Source organism: Parus major, chromosome 6 (assembly GCF_001522545.3).
Source record: "Parus major isolate Abel chromosome 6, Parus_major1.1, whole genome shotgun sequence".
Taxonomy (NCBI): Eukaryota; Metazoa; Chordata; class Aves; order Passeriformes; family Paridae; genus Parus; species Parus major.
The window spans coordinates 3,074,787-3,100,958 of NC_031775.1; the positions used below are offsets into that span (position 1 = coordinate 3,074,787).

At 43.7% G+C, this 26,172-nt stretch overlaps 1 protein-coding gene across 5 annotated transcripts in view; it reads right to left on the reverse strand.

Annotated features, from left to right (window-relative positions):
- PCDH15 (protocadherin related 15) overlaps window positions 1–26,172 on the reverse strand; it is a 538,462-nt gene that overhangs the window by 27,352 nt on the left and 484,938 nt on the right. For all 5 annotated transcript variants that reach the window (XM_033515678.1, XM_033515674.1, XM_033515677.1 and 2 more), the window contains 4 exons: window positions 24,403–24,530; window positions 13,811–14,026; window positions 9,929–10,017; window positions 243–419 (listed from right to left, as the gene is read on the reverse strand). In XM_033515678.1, coding sequence (XP_033371569.1) covers window positions 243–419; window positions 9,929–10,017; window positions 13,811–14,026; window positions 24,403–24,530 — 610 coding nt within the window. The remainder of the gene's footprint in view (window positions 1–242; window positions 420–9,928; window positions 10,018–13,810; window positions 14,027–24,402; window positions 24,531–26,172) is intronic.

Here is a 26,172-nt window from a genome sequence, read left to right on the forward strand (position 1 = left end):
AAAACGTATTACAAGCTGTCGTGGGGACAATGCCTGAATCACGTGGATTGGGACAATTTAGTCCAAGGCACTGGACTGAACTAGGAAATGGCAAATTCCCAAGGTATCCATAGCAGATATCCATGCAGCAGCTGTTTCAATGGATTTTTCTGTTCCCGCTGTGCTGAAGCAGCTTCTAACAGTCCAACAGATTCCCAAACAATCCATGGAAATAGAGGGAGATCAATAAAGCAAATACTCACTTAAAAAGTTCGTTCCTCATGATGGCTCTGTTGGTTTGTGGGTCGATGGCGTAGACCATGAGGTCAGACTTGGTGTAATCCTCCTCAGAATATCCATCCCCAAACCTCCGTGCTCCAATGGATTCCACCACGACTGTTGCCCCCGGAATCTGGTCCTGGACATAGCGTTCCAAAATCCTAAGGGGAAGATGGAGCTGGAAAGCTGCAGTAATTGATTTGTGCCGCTCACCACTGACCCCAGCCCAAATGAGGTACTGATAGGCAAACCCCATAGGATAAGAAGGATTTTGACCTTCAGAGCACTTTTAAAAAGGAATCGCTGCTCCACATAACCTCTGAAATGCTGAACTCCTGAGAAAAGCTCAGCAGTGCTCGGAGAGGTCTTCAGAAATTGTGTCCTTAAGTCAAGCTCTTTGTATTTATGACCCCAGTCGAGTTTTAAAATGGCTCATGAGAATCACCACCTATATTTCACACAAAATCCCCTTGTCAGCCTTTTATTAAGTTATATGATTCCAGCACTTCCATTCCAGCCTTCCACTGGGTGCATTCCATAAATTTTCACCCAGAGAAACAACCACTTGAACAATTTTTGGTGGGATATTTCATCCAGTCCTCTGATATCACACAACATTTCAGGGGCTGCAACACCTGCTGCTCCAAAAGGCACCAGGTTTTACAGGCAGGAGGAAATTGGAATATTGGGCTGACACTTTTACCACAGGAAATAAAATCAAGTAAACTGCAGCAGGATTCCACAAGCAGGGGAAAGAAAAGCTCATAGAATTTAGAGATAACAACAATATCCACAAAAACAACAACAACCACCAGACTTGCTAAAGGTTCATGAGGTTTCCAATGTGGGACAAAGAAAGGTTTGCCCAAAGCCCACAGAAAGTTTTATAAAGAAGGGCATAAATGTAAATATCATCAACTCTGCACCAAAAAAAAAAAAAAGGAGGGAGAAATAAAGCAGAGGATTTGGAAGCACAGAAGTTCCATATAAACGTATAAAAAAATATTGGGCTAATTGATATGATCAGAAAATCACAAAACAATAGCTGAGCTGAGAGGCAAAAGCAAGGGAACTACAAGAATGTGTTGCCTGATCCATCAAGGATGCACCAGGGCGTGGAGGAAGACACGTCTCCCGCAAAAAAAGGACATCAGTGACTTTAAAATGTCACAGTTAAAGTTTAACACAAAACTTTCTGCAGTTGCTGAGGTTGTATTTTTGCTGTTGTGGGGTTTTTTTCTGACACAAGGTTTCCATCAGCTCCTGATTTTTCAAGACTCCTGATTCACATTTATCCAAGGAACATCTCTCTCTTTGTGTGGAAATTTAGTGTGCCCTGGAAACCCACTGTAAGCTTTTAAGTTTTTCTATAAGATCTTGAAAAATTCAAGTATGTCAGAGCCAGGTCATACCTGAGGAGTGAATACATAGAATTACTGCAGAGTAAATAGGGATACAGATTGGCTGACACGGTGCCTGTGGAGTGGTGTCCTCTGAACAAGCTCTCCTGTTGTTTGCAGATATGGAAAACTCTACTTATCTCTGCTTCTGGCATGCTCTGCACGGGCAGCCAAGGTGAGAACCTGTCACAGACACCTCAGCAACAATAACTCCCCCAGGGAAAACCTGACAGGACCAACTTGGGATATGGAGATTATATAAAATCCCACCAAATATCATGGGAGTGAAAATGGCTAAGAAGAAACCACAGCCATTCTTAGAAGGGTGTTCGGCACAAGGTGTCAGGCAGAACAAACATGTAAAGGACTTGCCTCCATAATTAGCATTTAATCATCTTCTCTTGCTGCAGGAGGAGATGCTTTTCATGGAATCACAGAATCCCAGAGTCCAAGCTGTGCCTGATCCCCACCTTGTCCCCAGCCCAGAGCACTGAGTGCCACGTCCAGCCCTTCCCTGGACACCTCCAGGCATGGGGACTCCAAACCTCCCTGGGCAGCCCCTGCCAAGGCCTGAGCTCCCTTGCCATGGAGAAATTCCTCCTGGTGTCCAAGCTGAGCCTCCCCTGGCACAGCTTGAGGCCATTTCCCCTTGTCCTTTTCTGTTTCCTTGTACAGAACTCTTATTACAATCAAGACAGAAATGCTCTGTTGGGTTGGAAGTTATAATGTAGGGTCACTTCTGGCAGAATCAGTAACAACATTGCCTTTCCTCAGAAATTCCTGGCATCCTGCTGGAATTCATTGCCTTTGATAATATCTTTGTCTAAAACATTATTAAAACTGAAGAACAAACAATGTCTGGAAAAGGGATGGAGGGACAAGACACAGGGAATGGCTTCTCAGTGCCAGAGGGCAGGGATAGATGGGATATTGGGAAGGGATTGTTCCCTGGCAGGGTGGGCAGGCCCTGGCACAGGGTGCCCAGAGAAGCTGTGGCTGCCCCTGGATCCCTGGAAGTGTCCAAGGCCAGGTTGGACTTTGGGGCTTGGAGCCGCCTGGGACAGTGGAAGGTGTCCCTGCCCATGGCAGGGGTGGGATGGGATGGGTGTTAAGGTCCCTTCCAAACCAATTAAGTCTGGAATTCTGTGATATCACTTCCTGAGAAATGGGTATATTGCAGCCATTGGCTACACTGACATTGCAGGACACTCCACAAAGTCCAGAGGAATGGCAGCAGTGTTCAATTTGAAAGACACAAATTGCAAGTTTAGGTTAAAACAGAGAATAAAATCAAACTGAAGACTGAAAAGCTGCAATTAAGGAATTAACTTAAAAATAGAGCAGTTACCTGTGGAGTTGTTTGGAAAATCCTTCAAAAGCTGAATGTGTGATGCTGAAAACATTGTGGTGTGTTTGAACTCCTCTGGAAATGGCCATTTGCTTGGATTGGTACGCACAAAAAACAATTTTTTTTTTAGATTCCTACTTTTAAATAACAACAGTGTCTGCAGCTGTGCTGTACTGATCAGCAGAATTCAAATTAAAGTTAGTCTGTCACAAGGATCATTCCCATCCTCCCAAGTGGTGTGGAAGAGGTGGATGCAGCAGCAGAACAGGTGATGGGCCTTTACAACTGCTCCAAGTCCACTGGAGCTGCTCAGCAGTGAGGGAAATGCCTCCCAACGCATCCCCCTTAGCACAGCTCTCCTGATTCTCAGCAGTGACATTGGACAAGAGGTGTTGCTCTGTCATTGAGGGATCCTGAGGCCCAAAGTTCTCTGAAAATCCTGAGGTGATTTTTTTTTGCATCTTTAGATGCAAAATAAATGGAAAAACAAAACAATACAGGGGTGTTGGTCTGCTGAGCTGCCCCTTGGCTAGGGAATTCTGCTCCATGAAGTCCCAGAATGGTTTGGGTTGGAAGGAACCTTAAAGACCATCCAGTGCCACCCCTGCCATGGGCAGGGACACCTTCCACTATCCCAGGCTGCTCCAAGCCCCAAAGTCCAACCTGGCCTTGGACACTTCCCGCCCTCACAGGGAACAATTCCTTCCCAATATCCCATCTATCCCTGCCCTCTGGCACTGGGAAGTCATTCCCCTTTGTCCTGTCACTTCCCACTTCTGTGAAATTTCCATCTCCACCCTTCTTGCACATCCCTTGTAGGGACTGGAAAGGGGCTTTCAGAAAATTCCTGAACTGGTACTTCTAGAACATTCCTGAAAGCAGCAGATTAAGGGGATAAGGCACTACATTCCCAGCCTGCTCTCAGTGCCATGTCATGTGTTTATATTCACACCTGAGGGTGCTGTATCCCCTTCCAGGCAGAGAAGACCCTGGAGAAGACAGGATTAAATTTAGGGTTTCACCCTGGCATCACAGTATAAAGTTCTTTAGCAACCTATTGTGTTTTTGGAGCATATAATATATTTTAAGAAAAGGAAAAAAAAAAAAAAAGCCCTCACACATTCTTTCTTTCAGGACTCAAATTACCAAAGACTTGGAATGAGCAGTGTTGAAGATTCAGTACCCTGCATAATTTTTTGCCAAAATTCTAGTTCTGAAAAATAACCTGGTGCCATAATAATGATAAATTTGTATTCTAGGTATTTGAAAATACAAATTTGGCAACCATGCAGAGCTGAGAGCATCCAGCCCCTGCCATCAGCATCAATACAGACTTTTCAAGTGCTTTAATTAACTCCTCCACTATTCTACTCCAGCCAAATTCTGGCCGTGTGGAGTCTTTGTGAGATTAATAATTGACAATGAAACCACTGGATTTTCAACTGGACTGTCCCAAAGAGACAAGAACCAATTCCAGCCCCTCTGGTGCAGTCAGTGATAGATTTGGGGGGATACACTGGAACCCCAGCTCCCAGATTCATTTTTACAACATAAATAGAGCTCAGGGAAGGGTCTGCTCATCCTGTGGTACCTAGGGTTTATTCCAAGCCTAAAAACATCCCTTTTTTAAAAACAGCCTTTCACAAAGGTTATTTTTCTGTCACACATGTCCAGCAGGAAGGAGCAGCTTGGAGACAATTCCCTCTGCATAGAATAACATATATAATATTTCATAATGATATTATTAATAATATTTAGAAAACAATTCAGAGCCAATGCCTTTATACCCACTTACCCTAATCCTATAAAAAGAGAGAATCAGGAATCATTAAGGCTGGGAAAAGCCTTTAATATTCAAGTCCCACTGTCACCCCAGCACCACTACTAGCAGATTGGTTTGCACACCAGAAAGGAAATTTACTTTCTTACACACTGCTGAAGTTGCTTTTCTTCTCTTTGTGCTCATCCTGTAAAATCCTGCACTCCAAAACCACTACAGACACTCCAACTTTTTATTTCAGCTTCATTTGTCCCAGTCACAGAAGGAACATTGTGCTCATCCGAAGAATAATACCCAGAGACATGCCCCCTCTGACCCCAAGGACAATCTCCAGATCTCAGCACAAAAGGGCTTTTCCTGCAATTGTCAGCAATTCACAGGGAAAGCAGGAGTTTACAACTTTATCCACTGCATTAGAGAGCTTTGGAGAGATCCATTACCACAACAACCCTGGGAGTTACGGAGAGCAGGAGCTCACTGAACCAGGGCTCCCTAGCTGCCAGGGCAAGTAGCAAGTTGAAAAGCTGGAGTTGTAGAAGCTTGGGTCTCTATTACCCAACTTAATAAAAGTGGCCTGCAGTTATTAATCATCCTGATTGCTCAGGAGGGAGGGTGGAACAGGCTCTGTGAACACTGCACCAAGCCCTTGGACACTCTCCCAGCAAAGCCAGACTGGCTGGACATGAAACAGGAGACAGCCAGTTGGTGACAAATGTCCCCCTAATCTATTTATCTCATCAGATTGGATCTATTTAATCTAATTCAATAAATTCTGTTACCATCTAATCTACTCCATTTCTAAGTTTGTAGTTTAAAATTTGGAATGAAACATTACAGTGTGAAGAAGTGACAGAGAAAAAGGGGAGGGGAGGTGGAATGGAGGGGTGAGAGCAAAGTGACCCCAAAATGTTCCTGTCAGAGAGGTAAGGGGTAAAGGACAAAGCAGCTCCAGCTGGACCTGTGACTCAGGAACATTTCATAAAAGGCAGGAAACCAAGTACCACCAACGGAGAGGGCTCAAGGGCAAGATCACTGCCACCACCCCAACAGGGAAACAGTCCAGTCAGCTGAAATTAGACTTAATTCAGTAATTATCTGGCAAATATCATAAAGTGCGCATCGGAATGTGACTTCTGTGGGAAAAGTAACAAGACTGAGTGATTTACACCCTGCAGCTGAGATGTGCTCATTTTTTACCAATTCAGGGACAGAGGAGAAGAAAAAACACAACTGCAGGGAAATCATCCACATCTGAAACACTTCCCTGAAGAGAGAACTGTGTGTTCCAGCTACCAGATACAAAATTTATTGTCTCATATACTATGATTAGACATAAAATCTTATGTGATGCACAATGTACACGTACTGTGTATTATGATCTATAATTTACAGCAGTATTTACAGCTGTAGTATTTTATAACATCTCTTTTAAGTGCAGCACAGTTTCTGTGCATTAAGTAGAGCTCCTCTGAAGAATGATGGCAGTCAGCTTTAGATATGCAAACCATTAAGTTGGAAGGTTCACCGTTCATACTCCAAAATAGTCCCTCAGCAGTAACTCCAAGAATCAACACTTGATTCTACATTTGGGTTTTCAGGGAAAAACCTGCCTGGCCACTTCTGCATTGTATTAGAGGGTTCAGCATAGATATTCCTTACCTGGGGAACTGCCTCCTTCTTTTCAGAGCATAAAACTGACTGAGAAAAGCATGGCTGAAGTGAGGGGAGGGACCCTGGGGAGCTGCACAAGGAAGACTTGGGGATCCTGATATCCCAGGGGCAGCAGGAGGAGCATTGGCAGCAGGGCAGGGAGGGACCCTGCCCCTGTGGGCAGCCCTGGAGGCAGCTCTGGAGTGCTGTGTCCAGCTCTGGCTCCTCAGCACAGCAGGGCCAGGGAGCTCCTGGAGCGGGGCCAGCGGAGGCTGCGCAGCTGAGGAAGGGCCTGGAGCATCTCGGTGCCCAGGAAAGGCTGAGGGAGCTGGGGCTGCTCAGCCTGGAGAGGAGCCCCAGCTGAGAGGGGCCCTCAGGCCTGGCTGGCCCTGGCTGCAGGGAGGGCTCCCAGCAGGGCCCAGCCTCTGCTCTGGGGGCCCAGCAATGGCACCAGAGCCACGGGCAGGGCCTGATGGCAGCAATTCCCCCTGGCCAGGAGGCACAACTTCTTCCCTGGGCAGTGCCCAGCCCTGAACACAGTGGCCAGACAGGCTGTGGGCTCTCCTGCCTGGGGCTGTGCCAGAGCTGTGTGCACACAATGCTGTGCCCTGTGCTCTGGGATGGCCCTGCTGGAGCAGGGAGGTCGCACCAGCTGCCCACTAAGCTCCCTTCAGCCTCAGCCATCCTGAGATTCTCTATATTTGATTCAAACTCTCATTTTAAGCCACTCCACTATTCCAGTTCAGAGGAATTGATGTGGTATCTCCCCTATACAGGAGGGTACAGAGGAATTTACTTCCCAAGACAGTTCTCTTCCCTGCAGGATGGGAGAAGCTCAGATCTTTCATGGCAGTGGGACTTATCTGACTTTAGGTAGAGCTTTAATTGGCCATCACGTGAAAACCAAAGAATTAAATGCTCTGAGAACCACTTTGGCTGTTTTATTCCACTTGAATTTCAGGAGTGGGATTTGATGATGCCTCAGGGTTGCTTCCAATGGAGTATATGCTATGATTTCATTAAATGCTGTTCCTGGCCCAGCTAACAAACACTCCCTGAAACTTCCATATTTAAAGAACAGGCTGGTGTCTTTCTCCACCAAGTCTTCTGAATGAGAGGAGCATACACTCAATTTTCCATGAAGCCTCAGCCTATTTTCTCTACTCTTACTGCAGCAGACAGGAAGGGGTCTCTCTGCACAGCCATAAATTGAGCAAGAGATATGGCAAATGGGACATAGATGTGCAGCCCAGAGAATATGAAAATCTTGATTAAATTAAAGCAGTTGGAGAAAAACATTGAATGACTGCAAAAGATCCTATTGGAAGCGTCAGGGAAGACAAGTCCAATGTATCCCTCAAAAAACTCCCAAGCCAAATAGTGACACTTTCAATCTTTTCTTCCCTGCTTTGCTCCTATTATGTGGACCATTAACTCCCACCCGTCTCTGCCTGTGCTGAGTGTGGAAAAACTGAACTATATAATTCTTAATACCTCATAACTCCTCATGGAAATGACAGAACCTGGTATAACTTTTCCTCCAAAGTTGTTTAAACCACTATTTATTTTATTGTGAAAAATCACTGTAATTCCACAAATGACCCATGTACCCCTTTCCTTAACACGTCCCATCGCCAACCATTGGTTGAATGTTCTATTTTCAGGGATTAATATTTGCCAGAATGAGAGGAGAAAGAGCTGAGTAGCCTGTGTAGTGACTAATTTAATTCACAGAACACAGAATGGTTGGTATTGGGATGGGATCCTAAGGATCACCTTGTTCCAGCTCCCCTGCCACTGACAGGGACACCTGTCACTAGACTGGGTTGATGATAGTCTTTTTATCTGTTAATTGATTATACATTAAATTATAATTAATTATATTATATTAATTATATAATTATAATTATAATCTGTTAATTGATTATACATTAATATTTATAATTAAATATTATAAATTACTGCATTATTTGAAGTGGCAAAATTACTTCGGTCTGAGATTCCAAATTATTTGGTTTCCATTTGCCTGTGGTTGCACACAAATAATTTGCAAATTTTTATTTTGTTTTTGTGGGCTGCACAAATTATTAAACCTGTATAAAACAGGGAGAGGATAATCTTTTAAATTGAGGAGGAAAACATGAGGAATTTGAAGACAGCAGTGAAATAAACAGAATCCTCTGTGAAACAGACCTTTGTACACTGCTATAAAATTATTTTTTGAGATATTTGTTCTCTGCAAATATTTTGAGGAATGAATGGGCCAATTTGAAAATAAGTTGATGTAATTCTGGCGAAGGCTGTCCTTAAAAACATATTCTTAGAAGAGATATTCTCCAGCTACACTGACCTGCCCAAGGTGTTTGCAAAGGCAAAGCCTTACCAAGCTGATTTGGAGAACTCAAAACCTGATAGTATTGTGGGGTTTTTTTTAAACTTTGTACTCATTACAAAGCTTTGTTCACTGTGAAATACAGAATAGCAGAATGGTTTTGCTTAGAAGTGACCTCCAAGGTCACCAAGACCAACTATCAACCACCACCACCCTGTTCACCCCTAACCCAATGTCCTCATTGGATGTTTGCCAATTGGAATGTGCCAATTCCAAGTGGTTTTGAAAACTTCCAGGCATGGGGACCCAACAGTTGCTTGGACAGCCCCTTCCAATGCTGAAACCACCCTTTCAATGAAGAAGTTCTCCCTAAAATCCAATCTAAACCTCCCCTGGTGCAGCCTGAGGCTGTTTCCTCTCCTTCTGTCACTTGTTACCTGAGAAAAGAGCTTGACTCCACCTCAGAAAAGCCTCCTTTTAGGAAATTATTCCTATTTCTAGGCAATTTCTTCTTCCAGGAAGTTAATTATATTCCTAGGCAATCCTTCCTTTCAGGAAGTTATTCCTTGTTCCAGGAAGTGCAGTCCCTGTGAGTTCAGCCCATTGCCTGAACTATTTTATTGGTGGTTCTGATGTTTGAATCTCTCAGAGCCAACATATACCTGGCCCAAAACAGAGGGAGAAAAGGGGAATATGTCCCAAATCTCTGGGAGCAAACCCATCAGGAATTTTTCCTAGCCCAGTAAAGACGTGAGGGACTCAGAAACTTTTCCAATGATTGGTTCGACCATCAACCCCAAGGTATTTCAAATTCCATGGACAACAGCAAACAGGATGGACCAGACCTGTGGGAATCTGATACATGCCACCCATCATTGATTGAAGTGACAAAAAAAACGGACAAAGATTGGTTATAAACTATTTCCTACAGCATTTTCTAGCCCATAATGGCTAATTGCATGACAGTAAGTAGATGAAATTGTCAGTGGGTTACAAAAAGAAGCCAGAAGTGCAAATCTGACCCCTGGAAGCTGCTGCTGAGGTGATGTCTGGGGGTTCTTACTGACCAAATAAAAATCCTCCCTCACTCCCTGATTGATTGATGGCAATCCCAAAGCCAGGGAATTGTCTGATGTTTGGAGAGGAAATAAATTGATTACCCAATGAGTTGGTCTTTGTTTTGCTCCACGAGGGTGGGAGGGACATTGGAGACGATCACTTGCATGTCCAGCTGATTGACCACAGAGACCTGGAAAGAAAAGAGGGAAATTTGAAGGGCACAGCCCTCTCCCCATCCAACAGCAGTGGAAAAATTCCTTTCCTGCCTTCACGCTATGACCTGATATCCAGATTTCTCCTTTTAATTCCAAATAGGAGAGTTGGGAAATCTTGCAGCCAAGTCCATAAACATCAAAGATTTAACTGGAATTGTAATTCCAGGTCTGCATCAGAATTATGGATTTTTAAGGTGAGGACATTAAAAGCTGCTCTTAGTTTAGACTCGACTTAGAAAATCCCAGATCTCCCATGGGCTATATTCAAAATTACTTCTGAGAATTTGGGTGGTTTGGATGCCAGGAAAATCCTCCCTAGGAGCCATGCCATGTGCACCAAGGGAAATGGAATTTCAGGATTATCTCCTGAATAACAAAATCAATGCTATGTTAGAAAATCAGAAAGGAAATTGTTCATTTACATTGAAGCTGTCAATGAGAAATTTTATTTTAATCTCCAATTGTTTTAGCTTCACCTTCTATCATAAAACAGCACATTTTACAACTGAGCTTCTTTCTTAAAAAGAAAAAAACAAAAAGAAAAGAAAAAACAAGCAGGAAAAAAATGCTTCTAATCCACTCAATACTTGTGTGCTTTGTTGGAATAAAATTAAATTTCAATTTTCCACCGAGGTATGGAGTGACCTCAGAGCAAATATCTGGCAATTATTGATTTTACTATGAACCCAACATCACTCTAATCCTGTAGAGGATTCTGAAGGAAAATTCGGAAAACTAGGCCAATGTTAAAGATGATAAATTTAAAAATCAAGGGTTATTTGATTCTAAAAGAAATAAACAAGCCCTGATTTTCCAAAGAGGAGCCCTGGAAGCACAGCAGCAGAAAAGCCTGAATGTGCTTCCACATCAAACGCTGATTCACCAGCTTTGAAGCTTAATTCAACTTTAAATATTTAAATGTTCTTGAAATGTCATCAGATGCCCTGATCAGCACGTACAGGCTTCTGTGTAAGAAACACAGAATTATAATGAGCTCCAAATAAATTTTAGACTAAAATCATGCAACGGAACTGGAAAGCAATGATTAATTTAATAGAATTAATTACATTAGCCAATTCAAGCAACCACAGTGCACCCAGGAACTGAAAACAGAGTAAAGGCAACACCAAAAACAAAGGCAGTAATTCTTTTAATATGGAAGAAATCACAATTATCATGACTTGTTCATGTACAAAACCAGGGATAAACACACATTCATGACAAGCTATAGGAAACCAAGGGTGTTGGACAAAAATCAAGCGACATTTGAGGTTTCCATGGTAACATTAACTTGCTTGCTATCCCCTTTTGTAAAGGCAGGCAAAGCAGAAAATTGTTGGTAACCTCTAGCCCATGAATGATATCCCTTTGATCCTAAGCTTCGCTCATTAGGCACTTCCCAAGTTTTAAATCCAGCAAGGCAGAGCCTACAAAGAGTCTTGATTGTGATATGGCACCAATGGACTCCTGGGAATAGCTGGGACCTGAATGAGGAGGGACCTTAAAACCTCCTCAAACGCCAATAAACCTTTGATTAAAGATGATATCCTTGATTTCAAATACTGATAATGAATATCCACTACCTACACTTCCTCAGCACCTTTTGGTGCTTCTTTGCAGCAAACTCATTTTAAAATGTAATTCTTGTATCTCTTTCATCTCACAGATGCTGAGAAGGAAAACTCCATCACATGGAAGCAAACTGTCAACACACAGGTGTCTGACTTGAGCCATCCTGGTCCTTCCCATGGATTGTCTCCACCAGCATGAAGACCTTTGACTATGTGATTTGGCATGTCCTGCTGCTCCCAGAGCTGTGCCAGGCTCTGAGGAAGTATCCTGGTCCCAGTTCTAGAGAACACCTTGCTCTGCTTAGCTTCTTCCCAGCACTGTCCACTAGTGGTGACCTGCCTCTTCTCCCGAGGCCTTCTCCCAGTGCAGTCCTATCTTCTTCCCCCATATCTTGTTCTTTTGCATGGGAGTAATTAAATTAATTTCTCTGTTCTCTGTACACTTTTTGGTCTGATTTGGAAAGAAATAACACCTGAGAACCTGAGGCCCTGACCCCAGTGCAGGAAAATCCTGTTAAAATTATGGGAAAGGATCTTAGTGTATAGAACACACTTGGTGCATAAAATCACAGAATCCCAGAATGTCCCTGAGGGAAGGAACCTTTAAGCCCACCCAGTGCCACCCCCTGGCATAGCCAGGGACACCTTCCACTATCCCAGGCTGCTCCAAGCCCTGCCCAGCCTGGCCTTGGACACTTCCAGGGATCCAGGGACAGCCCCAGCTGCTCTGGGCACCCTGTGCCAGGGCCTGCCCACCCTGCCAGGGAACAATTCCTTCCTAATATCCCATCTATCCCTGCCCTCTGGCACTGGGAAGCCATTCCCCCTTGTCCTGGCACTCCATCCCTCGGAAATTGTCTCCCTCTAATTCTTGTCGACTTTTTCAGGCACTGCAATGCCACAATGAGGAAACTCCGAAGCTTTTCCTCTCCAGGCTGAACAATCCCAATTCTCCCAGCAGAGCTGCTTCATCCCTCTGATCATCCTGGTGCCTCCTCTGTACTCATTCCAACAGGTCCAAGTGCCAGTGTTCTGGCAGGATAGGGTTGGTCTGGATTCTATCTCCAGCTCCTCCAAGCTTCCAGGCCTTGCTCAAAGCAACTGGGCGCTCATCTGCTCGTCACTCAGCCAGACATAAAGAAACCTCTATAAATTAATGAGACATCCTTCACTATCTAATGTTAATGTCGATTCCTTCTGGCTATATTTTATTATCCCATTAGTGCCTAAATTACCTGAGAGTGCCCCATCATTTTCAGAGGTCAAGCTTGAGGGCACCATTGTTTATGTTTATTTGGTGAATTCCTGCAGAACTCACCACACATAGGATTCTGTCTCTCATCTGTATCCTTTGACAGTGTTCCCATGAAGTGGATAATGCACTCCATCCCTTTCACATTATGCTAATATTGAGCCAATCCATCAAGTTTATAGGCTTTAAGGAAATTTAGCTTGGATGGTTGCAGTGGCTGGACTAAGTCAATGTTCTTAGAACGGCACAAACCCATGAGCCTGAGGCCTAAAGATGGTGCTAGTTCTGAAATGCTGCTTTCTCAGGGACTGAAAACTTAATTCTCAGCCCAAAATTATTCCTTAACATAACCAAGACAACTTAAAGCTCATCCAGTGCCATCCCCCTGCCACGGGCAGAGACACCTTCCACTATCCCAGGCTGCTCCAAGCCCTGCCCAGCCTGGCCTTGGACACTTCCAGGGATCCAGGGGCAGCCACAGCTGCTCTGGGCACCCTGTGCCAGGGCCTGCCCACTCTCCCAGGGAACAATTCCTTCCCAATATCCCACCTAACCCTGCCCTCTGGCAGTGGGAAGCCATTCCCCCTTGTGCTGTCCCTCCATCCCTTGGAAATTGTCTCTCTGTATTTCTTGTCAACTCCTCCAGGCACTGCAAGGCCACAGTGAGGTCACCCCAAAGCTTCTCCTCTCCAGGGTGAACAATCCCAGCTGTCCCAGCTTTTCCTCCCAGCAGAGCTGCTCCATCCCTCTGATCATCCTGGTCTCTCTCCAGCAAGTCACAAAATCTTATGGTTTAAGAAATGAAAAGCTTTATTCCAGTGTCTTCAAAAAATTAAGGACACGCACTTTATGGCTTTTCTCTAGGTCTGCCTGGAATTAAACTTTCTGCCGTTTTGAATTTCCTCAGGAATTATTCCATAACAATAAGCCCTGGCTGATACTTACGAGCACTTCTGCTTTGCTGCTCAGTCCTTTGCCGTAATCGTCAGTGGCAATGACCTGGAACTTGAAATAGGATCTCCTCATGTTTTTGAAGAGCATGGCAGTTTTGATCAGCCCCGTGTAAGCCTCGATCACAAAGCCTTCCTTGCCATCCTTGATGGGGGGAATGATGAGCCTGTATTGCATGGCACTGTAATTCCCAGTGTCCTTATCATCAGCCTAATGGGGAAAACCAAACAAGCAGAGGCAAACAAGGTAAATATGCATGGAAGGAGTCATTAACCTTGTCCTTTATTTAAAGTTACATCCTGGCCCAGAAAATTTCTGCCGCTCTGACATTTAAAACATTAGATCCCAGAGCACAGATACGGCTGCTACTTTAAATGCTTCATTTAACTTTGCTGCACTCAGTTTTGCTTTTCCAGCAATTTCTTCCTCTTCTGTTGGCATTAAACTACTCCAGAAAAAAGAAAAAAAAAGAAATTAAAAAGTAGAAAAAATATAAGTTGACTTTCAAGTCTGCAACAATACCCAAGAACTGCTTAATTCTGAGAAACTTCTGCTGCCAAATTTTCATTGAAAAGGAAATATCAAAGAAAAAACGATCTCAGCAACTTGTGCACAGATATACCCAAGAACGTCCTTCATCTTAGAAATATTCTGATGGAGCACAGGTATTTTTGGGGCAATCCAGTAACTTTTTATTAAAATAAGGAAGGATTGAGTGGAGTTCTTGCAGTGGTGCACAGGGACCTGCTGGGCACCCCAGTTCAGGACACAGAGCTGCCCTGGCACCATTGTTGAATCGGATCAGGATGCAGTGGCATCAAACCAGGCAGCCCCAGGAATTGTTATTCCACCTTCCCTGCTCCTGACAACCCTGGGTAGCCCCATCCTGGCCTCTCCAGCCCCATTCTTTATGCTCCTGTTCAACCTGTATCCACAGGGAAGTGTTTCCAAGGACCCAAACAAAGCTTTCCCATGCTCCTTCCAGGAATCAGCGAGGTGGGAACTAATTAATGCCTGAGCACTCATTAGTCTTGGGCAAGGCCTCAGCACTTGGGACACTTCAGAATTTATCAGCAGGATTTTATGGAAATACTGGCACTGCTTCTGAGGCCTGGTGCTTAAGCTAATGCTGGAATAAAAACCAGCCTTAACTTTGAAAAGGTGCATGTAAAATCCATGGAAAATCCATACTGTGCCACAACTTAAGAATGAAACACAATAAGGGTTTGTGTCAGCATGAAGAGTTTGTGGAATCATGGAATATCCTGAGCTTGAAGGGACTCATAGGGATCACTGATCCAGCACTTGTTCCTGCCCAGACCCCCCAACAATCCCAGCCTGTGCATCCCTGGCAGCGCTGTCCAAACGCTCCTGGAGCTCTGGCAGCCTCAGGCTGTGCCCATTCCCTGGGGAGCCTGGGCAGTGCCAGCACCCTCTGGGGGAAGAGCCTTTCCCTGATCTCCAGACTGACCCAGTTCCAGCCCTTCCCTGGGGTCCTGTCCCTGGTCACAGAGACCGGTTTATGAGAAACCACAGCTGCTAAAAGAGAATTATCTGTGCAAGGTCATTAAGTCTTCAACAGGGGGCCATTAATCATCATTAATTGTTTCCTCACCAGCACTGAACAAGTTCTATATGGTAGAAATTGTCCCTTCTGTTGTTTTTTTTTTTCATTTTCAGATAGTTTTTCAGGGATTATCAGCACCAGATGAGAGATACAGGTACTCAAAATTGTGTATGCTGCATGCTACTCCAATTCCTGTCAGCCCAGGTTCCCAGACAGAACCATCCAGCACTTAAAGGATAATATCCAGGCTGGTTTAGCTGGAAAGAGCAAACAGGTTTCATTCAGAGCTGTACCAAAGATGAGCTCCTGGAATGACACTGGCTGTTACTCGTCATGGACAATGGCTAAATTCCCACTCTCTCTCAATATTTTGCTTTCTTCTAAATTCACAAGGCTTCATCTGGCTCGACTACCAAAAGCATAAATATCAAATGTGTGAAGTTGTTTTTGTTCTCCAGCTCCGCAGTTTTTTTTTTAAGTCTTTTAAAACCAAGATTGCTGCCTGCTGAGTGAGCTCAAACCCCTTTATTAGCTATTTTAGGAAAGATGTGAAGGTTAAAAAGCTTTCTGAAATTTACTCTGTTTTGTCAGGAAAATAAAGATATCAGTGGGCTTTTCCAGAGCATTCCAGCTGGCTCAGGAAAATACAACCCCATGACATCGCAGAGCCAGCAGATGGGAGCTTGACAGGTCGAGAGTCAGCAAAGTTGTTGGCTTTCCACATAAATAAATTGCTGAAGGAAGAAATGAATGTGGAAACATGCTATGTCATAGAATCATGGAATTTTTAAGGCTCGAAAATACCTCCAAGATCACCCAATCCAACCTTTGATCGTCATCTTGCCCATTTAAATGATATTGTGCAGTGCCACATCCACTCATTCCTTGAGCCCTTCCAGGGCTGCTGGCTCCACCATTCCCTGGGCAGCCCCCTTTCCAATGGCCTGCCACTCTTTCATGAAGAAATATTTCCTAATATCCAACCTGAACTCAAGAAGGCAGCTGCAGAGAAAGATCAGCTTGATGTTTGAATGGTGAGAAACAAAGACAAAAATTAAAGCAGCACCTTGGCTGTGCCTGGAGTGCCAGGACACAGGGAATGGCTTCCCAGTGCCAGAGGGCAGGGATAGATGGGATATTGGGAAGGAATTGTTCCCTGGCAGGGTGGGCAGGCCCTGGCACAGGGTGCCCAGAGCAGCTGTGGCTGCCCCTGGATCCCTGGAAGTGTCCAAGGCCAGGCTGGAGGGGCTTGGAGCAGCCTTGGGTAGTGGAAGGTGTCCCTGCCCATGGCATGGGGTAGGAATGGATGTGATTTAAGTTTCCTTCCAACCCAAACCATCCTGGGATTCCAGGATAAATTCAGCTCATACAACACAGCTCAGGATAAAGCCATAACCAATCCAGAAAAGTCCTGCCTGGCCGAACCCTCTAGTTTATCCACACTCAGCCTTGCATGTTGATAATGGAGCTGGGGGGGAAAGAAAAACAAAATTCCTGTAACCCCACATGGCACTTGAGGGACCCAGCAGCAGCTGCAGGAGCAATGTCTGATCCAGCTCCTTTGGCGTCATCTGTGATTGAGTCAAGTTTTCCACTGAGTGCCCAGTGAAGTCCAAAGGCTCCCTAGAGGTGCCCTGGAGAGGAGCATGACGCCCTTCCAATAAAAAGCCAATTTCTTTGTTAAAATGGATTTATGAGGTTGGTTCAGCTGGGTCAGAAGCCCATCATATTTTTAATATTGGCAAATTCTCTCTCAATAAAAGCTACGGCTTTTAATAGTCGCTGCTTTCAATGACACCAGAAATCAATTTCACCTTCAGCATTTCACGCCTGGAGACGTGTGTGACTAAAAACAAACAAAATTTGGATCCAAATTAAGGTATTGATGCTGCAGGCACAGGCATTAAATGAAGTCAGGCCTTCTGCACAAAGCCCAGGGCACTGGAGCTCAGTGCTAATGAGATGTTTAAGTCTTGCAGCTGAGTTTAAGGCATTAAACTCCAGCGAAAGAGGCCTTTTGACATTTGAAGCTCACAGCTTGTAAAATCCTGCAGAGTTCAGGTGCCTCGAGCTGGTGGATAGGCTCTGAGTTAATTGTCACCAGTTCTGAGAGCTCAGTGCCACCCCAGAGCCATCAGCAGCCTCAGCATCATCACAGTTCAGGTTCTTTCCACATGCACCCAGAGATGAGCAAACAGGTGCCAAACATGCTGGAAAAATGATCAGATTCTAGCTTCAAGTATTTGAGCTTGTTTGCATTGCCCCCTTTCTCTGCTCTTTGGATCAAGCCTAAGGACACTTGGCTTGGCAGGACCAGCAGAGAGAGCTTGTGAGCTGCTCCCAGGAACATCCCCAACTTCTCTAATACAGAGGAAGGATGTTTGCTACTCCTGTAATTTTTCCTGAAGGTAAATATTTTTGACACTTCATTAGGAAGAGATCTATGACATCTCAAGAGTTGCATTATGACTGTCAAAGAAGAGAAAGAACTGCACTTAATCTTAATATTCCAGCAGCATATCTGCCTTTTGTTCTGCGCAAGAAATACAGATGTCTCCTATATCCTGCTGTGATTGAGGGCTGATAAATATGGATGATCTCAGGAATTACCAGGCCAAATTCCAGCCTCCTGTGATTGAGTGTAGGTGTGCCCACACAAAGGGATTTGGGTCACCGCTGCCTCCAGCCCTTTCCCAGCCCCTCCCACGGAGGAGGACGAGGCAGAAATCCTGGGGTGCTCCCTAATCCCAGCACAAAAGCACTGAGGATATTTTTACTCAGAGGGAGGTGAGGCCCTGGCAAGATTTCCCAGAGCAGCTGTGGCTGCCCCTGGATCCCTGGAAATGTCTAAGGCCAGGTTGGACTTTGGGGCTTGGAGCAGCCTGGGATGGTGGAAGGTGTCCCTGCCCACCTGGCAATAGGTGGGCTTTAAGGTCCCTTCCAACCCAAACCATTCCTTTCTCTCTGTCATCTACCCTTTCTTTTTCTCTCCTTTGTAAGAAGGTCCAAAAAATGATACCTTTAAAGCATAAATTAATTTACCTCTGGCTCCACGTGAGTGCACAAGCACAGCTTGATGGCAGGACACCCAGGGAGGTTGGTAAACCCAACTTGGTGTTACAGCAGCACTCTGACCCTGCCACCAAAAATCACCAGTGGCATGTTTGGGATGAGCACAAAAATCATCTGTGACTGTAACTCCTGAAGCTGCTGCATAATCATTGATGATTCCAGTTTTTAGCATCATCAGCCTGAGCTAAATCCAGATTTGCTGCTCAGAGTGAAATGCAATTGTTAATTTGAAATATTTTCCACCTCCCTCACAGGGTCACCCTTAACCACAAGCCCGAGGCTGTTAACAGGGCATGGAAAATGGTAGGATTGGGATTGAGCTGCTGAGGGTTTTTTTCCCTCTTCCTAGCAGATGGCAGCTTCAATATTCCCAATTAGTGGCTGGCATATAAAGCAGCTTTTAGAACTAGGCCGTTTTTGCCGATAGGAATTTCCAGATTGTTGCAGATTTTCAGTTCTGATGGCACAGCTGCCACTGGCCTGTTGTAGGGAGGTTTCACTGGATGTTCTACAGACACACAGGCCTGGAAAAATGGGGTAGTTGTTGCAATTTTCCTTTATTTCCTGTATTTCTTCACTTGCATTCTCTTTTACACTCTCATCTGGCTGCCTCAGGAGTTTGTAGCCTTGATTTTCTAAAAATTATATTCATATTATATTTATATTTAATATTTAACATAAAATATACAACAAATAACATAAAATACATATTATATTGATATATTTATGTTATATTAATAGTTATTTCAATATATTCATTAATTTTCATATTGCCTTAAATTAATATATAACGACATCACTGGTATTGATCACTGCCCAGCCCACTCCCAGTATCCCCAGTGCCAGGAATTTTCTGAGAAACACAGGTAGGAAGAAATAAGGTGAGTGGGAATTGCTCACTTTGTCCTCCAGTGGTGGCCAAAACCTCCCAGGTGCTGAAGGAAAATGGGATTTCTTTTGACAGGCTGTCTTTTGGGAAAAGGTATTGAATAAGAGGGGTTCCCAAAGCCGGGTTTTGAAACAAATAATTGGAAAAATGGATTTTATTGTCATTTTTCTTTGGCTGTTATCAGTTACTTGATAGAATAACTTTGTGTGTGTGTGACATGAAGTAAGGGCACACACATGGATTTCCTCTGTGGCATAGGAATGACCCAGGCACACTCCCCACTCCCAGCCCCTGTAGGAGCCTTCACTCAGGAAGGCACATGCAGGACCAACAGTCTTCAAAATGCCCCCAAACAACAAAGTAATCAAAATAATCTTCAATTACATGGGAAAAAAATCCCAAAGGGTAAGGAATTTTCTGATTGATGCCAGAGGAAAATAAGAGGAAAGTAAGAGATCTTACAGTAAAAAGTTCAAGAAGCCAACCTAAAAAGCAGGAATGTGATTTTTGAAGGAAAAATTCTTGGCATACCTGTAATATTTGTCTTAGCAGGACACACAGCTTTTTTGGGGGGCCAGATGTTCCAGCAGCTGGAGGCTTTGCTGTTGTCACTGCAATGAGCTTTCAGAGGAGATTTTTACTCCTACCAAGCGTCTTTTCTCCCCACACTGGGGTCCATAAATCACATTTTTAAGGAAGAAAAGGTTGTGACTGGCAAAGCAGTTCAGTTTTGTGCACAAGTCATGCAACAGCCAAAGGAGAGATGAGCCAAATGTTGCCCTGAAAGCTGTCCTGGTGCCCAAGGTGGAATCTCTGGAATTCCAGAACTTACTACTCTAAGGATTCCCTTGTCATCCCAAGGAAAAGGAAATATCAAAAGAAATCTACAGCTTATAGGCATAGATAGGAAAAAAAAAATGTTTATTTAACATGGATAACAGATCTGGGGAAAAAAACAACTCTGGTATTCTCTCCCCATCCATAGCTAGGAGTTGTAACTGCTTCTTTTATCCATTGTTTTACTTCATTATGGGGTCTCCAAGATGCTTCTGAGGTGAAGAAAAGAGCAAATCCTGCTGCCCTGTGTGTCCTCAGGGTCGGGACCTATAGCCTAAAATGGCTTTGGTTTATTTTGCTCTCTTTTGTTGAGATATTCAGTGTTCAATAAAAGATATTCAAAGGGAATAAAGGATAAAGTTCCATTAAAAAGCTGATCGGAAAGGGGCAAAGGGCTGGAATGAAAAAATCTGTAAGAATCAAAGCATTTCCATCAAATACAGCTGATTCCAGAGCCTTGGATTCACTGGTATTATTTAGGCAAGATTCCTTTCCTGCAAACATTTTCAGGACAAAAACACCTTTATAAACTGAGCAGGAATTCAGACAATTCTCTTTCTTCACTAAAATTATGACCTCTGATATTTCCTCATTTAAATGTGTAATAATTCAATAATTTAATAAATAAAGGAAGAAAAACAGAGGTTAATATTGCTGATATTTAAAAAGCAAGAGCTTTTAACATCCCATTATAGGGAAAAGCCAATTCCTGCTGGTAATTTCCCTAAAGATTCTGTGTTTGTGGGTTTGTTTCCCAGAGCAGATTGAAAATATTGTGTTTGGGGCTGAAGGAAGCCTGGTTGGAATTCTGAGAGGGAACAACAGCAGTTCCATGAAAACACCAGTGAAAAGCAAAATAATTCTAACACAAGGAAACACAAAGCAAACCTGAAGGCACAGAATTCATAAACTAGAGGCTATGCATGTTACATCCAGTTTTAATTAGTATAGTCCTAATGAGAAGTACAAAAAGGTCTTTAAGTAAGGAAATGGGCTCTCAAATACATTGGAAATTCTGGGGAAAAAAGGGAATTGCAGAGAAGGGGACTTCAAGCAAACAAGCAGCAAATCATTGGCTAAAAATTGGCATTTTATTCATATATATCTCTTTTATTTTTTTCTTAGAGCATCAGTACCTCCCAGCTTTCAGAGGCCACTGCTCTTAATCCAATCAGATTCATAGAGAATAATTAATGTGGTTTATCACTTCCCAAATTAATTCTGATTAAAAATGACTTTTAGAGAATGATTTGTGGCATTCTGCTGAGCATAAGGTTGCTTTTTATCTAGTTAGAAGAATCTTACTATGAATCTAGAGCAAGGCAGCTCATTATTCTCCTCTAAAAGGCTTTTATACTCAAATTAATGTATTTAAGAGGATGCTGCTGGCAGCAAACCCAATGACCTTAGAGAGTTGGGAGAAACTCCATGGGATTGTCTTGGTACATATCAACTCTTTGGATGATGAGAGAAATTTTTATCCAACATTTTATTGGTCTATTTGTTTCTAAATTCAATTTGTGTGGAAGGTTATGGTCTTGGGATTAGTTTCCTTCTCTCCTTATTTTTTATTTTAATTTAATTTTTGAGTTTGATTATTTTCATTATTTGTAAAACTGTAAATTTTAAATTAGTAAAATTTTGTTCAAGGCATGATGGAAGCAACTGAAGGCAAGCATCCGAATGTTCAGTGGTGTATTTGTGATCAATTGACCCAAAAACGGATTTACATCCACTACTCTGTTTTAATTAAAGACTACAATCCTTAATTATCCCAGAAGTTATTATGTCCTGTTAAAGAAGAACTAATTGTGAGATTTTTGGGTTGCTTTTGAAAGTTCTAGTTTTGCATTGCGTCATTCAATTTGCAGGGAGAGTTGGGATTGGCCAGCCTGAACAAGAGAAGCCCTGGGAAGACTTTGGAGCATCTTCCAGCCCCTAAAGGGGCTCCAGGAGAGCTGGAGAGAGACTTTGGGAAAGAGATGGAGTGTCAGGACACAGGGAATGGCTTCCCAGTGCCAGAGGGCAGGGATAGATAAGATATTGGGAAGGAATTGTTCCCTGGCAGGGTGGGCAGGCCCTGGCAAAGGGTGCCCAGGCAGCTGTGGCTGCCCCTGGATCCCTGGAAGTGTCCAAGGCCAGGCTGGAGGGGCTTGGAGCAGCCTGGGATAGTGGACATGGTGGACATAGGTGTCGCTGTCCATGGCAGGGGTGGCACTGGGTGAATTCTAATGTTGCCTCTCACCCAAACCATGCCGGGATTCTCTGATTCCAATATCCAATGTTTGAGGCTCATCAAAGCTGTTGTCAGTGCCAACAATAATGAGAAGATACTGAGAAAATCACATCTCAAAATCACTCAGATGATGTGAATAAAAGTGAGCAACTGTTAATGAATGCAGAAGATGAAAGCATACACATTAAAAACTGCTCCTAAGAATTTCCCCCTGGAATCCCAACCTGAATAATTTCTACAGTGCAAGCTCTGAGTGTACTTTATTAATGTTCTCCTAAGTTTCAACTTGGAAAGCTGCTCATTTCATTCTACTCCTCAAGAACAGACATTCATTCGATTAATTATTCTTAAACCAGGCTGGAATGGGGATTGTGTTTAACTAACAGAGCAATTACTTTTGCTTTCTAAAGGCCAGTAAAAAAGGTAATGAGCACCGACTGCTGTAAATGCTCAGTGCTACAACAATAAATTTCAGCCTGATCCTCTGCAACAAGAACACTTCTTAATTATTTTTAATTTTGCTTTCACTAAACACACAATTATGTTTAATGCCATCCACTAATACCAACTCCTGGCTTAGGTCTTGTTACATTTTGTGCCAGAAAAAACAGGGAGGATTGGAACAGAAAATCTTAAAGACATAAAATTGACATTTCTTTGGTACTCTTTCATGGACTGATCATCTGTTTTGAGTCAAATGTTTCTAAAGGGCAAAAGAAGATTCCTCTCATCACCCCCAAATTTCCCTTAGTTTTTCTCCACCCATTTCTTATCCCCCTGACAGACACACAAATACCTGTGCCTAAGAAATCCTCTTGGAAAACCAGGAAGGATTTCACAGCCTGTTCATATTTCATGGGATGACTCCAAATGTGATTTGACATTTGTGCTTCATGTTGCTTTCAACAAGTTGCTCCTTTCCCTAAATTGCCTTCCAGAATTCTTTATCTACTCCAGTGCCTTTGTCCTGTTATCTGCTCTCTACAATTCCCTGGAAGGAGGATGGAACCAGGTGGGGATCAAGCAAGGGACAGGAGAAGAGGAAACGGTGTTGAGTTGTTCCATGGGAGGTTTGGATTGAATAATTGAAAGAATTTCTTCACAGAAAGGGTGGTTAAGCATGGACCAGGTCAGAGGTGGAGTCACCATCTCTAGTAGTGTCCCAAAATGTGTGGCAGTGGAGCTTGGGGACATCATTGGTGGTGACCATGGTGGTGCTCGGGGATGGCTGGACTTGATGGTCTTAAAAGCCTTTTTCAAAACTTCTGTGGTTCTTCAGTAGTTCTGAAGTTCATAGAATTGACATGATTCTTGGATTCACCACCATTTTTTGATTCCTAATTTTGATGAAGTAGGAGCTTCTCAATTCCCCACTTCTCTGCCATTTCTGGGCTTATTTTGGGAAGGACTCTCATGAAACCAACAAAAAAAGCCCAAAAAAATAGGTAGAGACAACTTTATTAAGCCTGATTGTTTTATCATTCCTGGTGCTCTAAATATATCATTTATTTGTTTTATTGAAAACAAAGAGCTTTTACTCTTGCTATTAATATCTGATGCTAACTGTAGTCTGTATATCATATTTCCTTTAATTCCCTCTCTTTAAAAAAAAAAAACAACAAAACCCTACGGTCAATTTTACACCCACTTTCCTCCCAGTGCAGACCTGAAATTGCTGGATTTCCCCTTTAAAACTTAAACAAGGTGCCACCAAAATAGATAAAACTTCAAGTGAAAACTGACATTAAACATAAATCAGATGTTTAAATATGAACAGATCTTAAGTGAGAGCTACAAACTGGCATGAGACACAAGCACCTAAAATTGAGTATAAACAAAACCTGGGTTGTAACTCAAAATCATCCTTGTGTCAACATCAAGCAGCTTCAAAAGATGCAAATTTCAATATTTCTTGTAAAAATCAAACCAGTGAGCACAGATTTTCCCTCTGTAAGTGAAAGCTATTACAAAATCTTCAGTCTTACCTTCACTTTAAGCACAGAAGAAAACATTCTGGCATCTTCAGACACCCCTCCAATGTACATTTTTTTGGTAAAAACAGGTGCATGGTCATTTTCATCCTTCACTTCAATAAAGACCTTGGCTGTATTACCTAAAAGAGGGAAGGAAAAGGGAAGAGAGTATTTTGTAACATTTCCTCGTATTCATGCATTTACAGCTCACAGAGATCATGTAAAAAGAGTGGAGGGATAATAAACTAAAAATAAATCCCCTAGACATCATAGAATACTGAAATTGGATAATCCCAGAGTCACTGAGATTGGAAAAGCCCTCCCGGCCCATGGAGTCCAAGCTGTGCCTCATCCCCACCTTGTCCCCAGCCCAGAGCACTGAGTGCCACGTCCAGCCCTTCCCTGGACACCTCCAGGCATGGGGACTCCAAACCTCCCTGGGCAGCCCCTGCCAAGGCCTGAGCTCCCTTGCCATGGAGAAATTCCTCCTGGTGTCCAAGCTGAGCCTCCCCTGGCACAGCTTGAGGCCGTTTCCCCTTGTCCTGTCCCTGTTCCCTGGCAGCAGAGCCCGACCCCCCCCTGGCTGTCCCCTCCTGTCAGGGAGTTGTGCAGAGCCAGAAGGTTGCCCTGAGCCTCCTTTGCTCCAGGCTGAGCCCCTTTCCCAGCTCCCTCAGCTGCTCCTGGGGCTCCAGCCCCTTCCCCAGACAAGTAATAAGGATCCATATCATACCATCCTTCTGCAGCTTTTGGTCCCATTAAATACCCACAGGTGTGACAAAGAGGTAATGAAGAGGTCACAAAGAGCTCATTAACAGCAGCTCTGCACCTTGCTTTATCTGTTTTAATTATTCCTACTGCCATGCAAATACTTGATGATTCAGTCCTGGTGTCTCTAAACTCATAAATGGTCACACAGAGTCCTGGCTCAGCAGCCTCAACACTTAATTAATTTCCTGTGTTAATTGAAAGCATCCGTAAACCTGTCCTCCTCCCAAACCTGGCCTGGCCGAGGGGAACTCCACCAGGGTTGCCTCACCTGAGAGGTTCAACACAAAACCCCACTGTTAATTTAGTTTTATTAAAGAGTTCCTGCTTCTGCCCATTGAGCAATAAACATCTCCATCCTTCTGCAAGAGGAAAAACATCCAGCAAAAACCATGGACCTGGTGCCAAACAGATTCCACTGTGCAGTAATCTCCACCAACATCTGCTTCCCTCGTTCAGAATAGTATCATCCAGAAAGATTGCTGGAAATGATGATATCCAGTTCATTAAAACCACATTTGCAAGTGATAAATTGCCTGCTTTCTGAGCTGGTCTGCTCAGTTCCTTTCAGTGCCAGGATTTCAATGTTGCACAGGTGACACTAATCTGAGTTACTTGTACAATGCAGGCTCTTTAGGAAAGGCTTAGGAGCTGTATATTTAGGGGAGGAAAACATTAAACCGCAGACTATTTCTGACATGGTGAAAGTCATATTCTTCCTATCTGATGGTCCAACTGATGGGAAACAAATAATGGCTTCATAAATGAAACTGAAATCTAAAATAAAAAAGAAAAAACCAAATATTTAAAATGCTGTCCCTGAGGCAGCAGAGTGTCCTGGGGGTGCTGGGGGACATGGAGCTGTCCCTGAGGCAGCAGAGTGTCCTGGGGGTGCTGGGGGACACGGAGCTGTCCCTGAGGCAGCAGAGTGTCCTGGGGGTGCTGGGGGACACCGAGCTGTCCCTGAGGCAGCAGAGTGTCCTGGGGGTGATGGGGGACACCGAGCTGTCCCTGAGG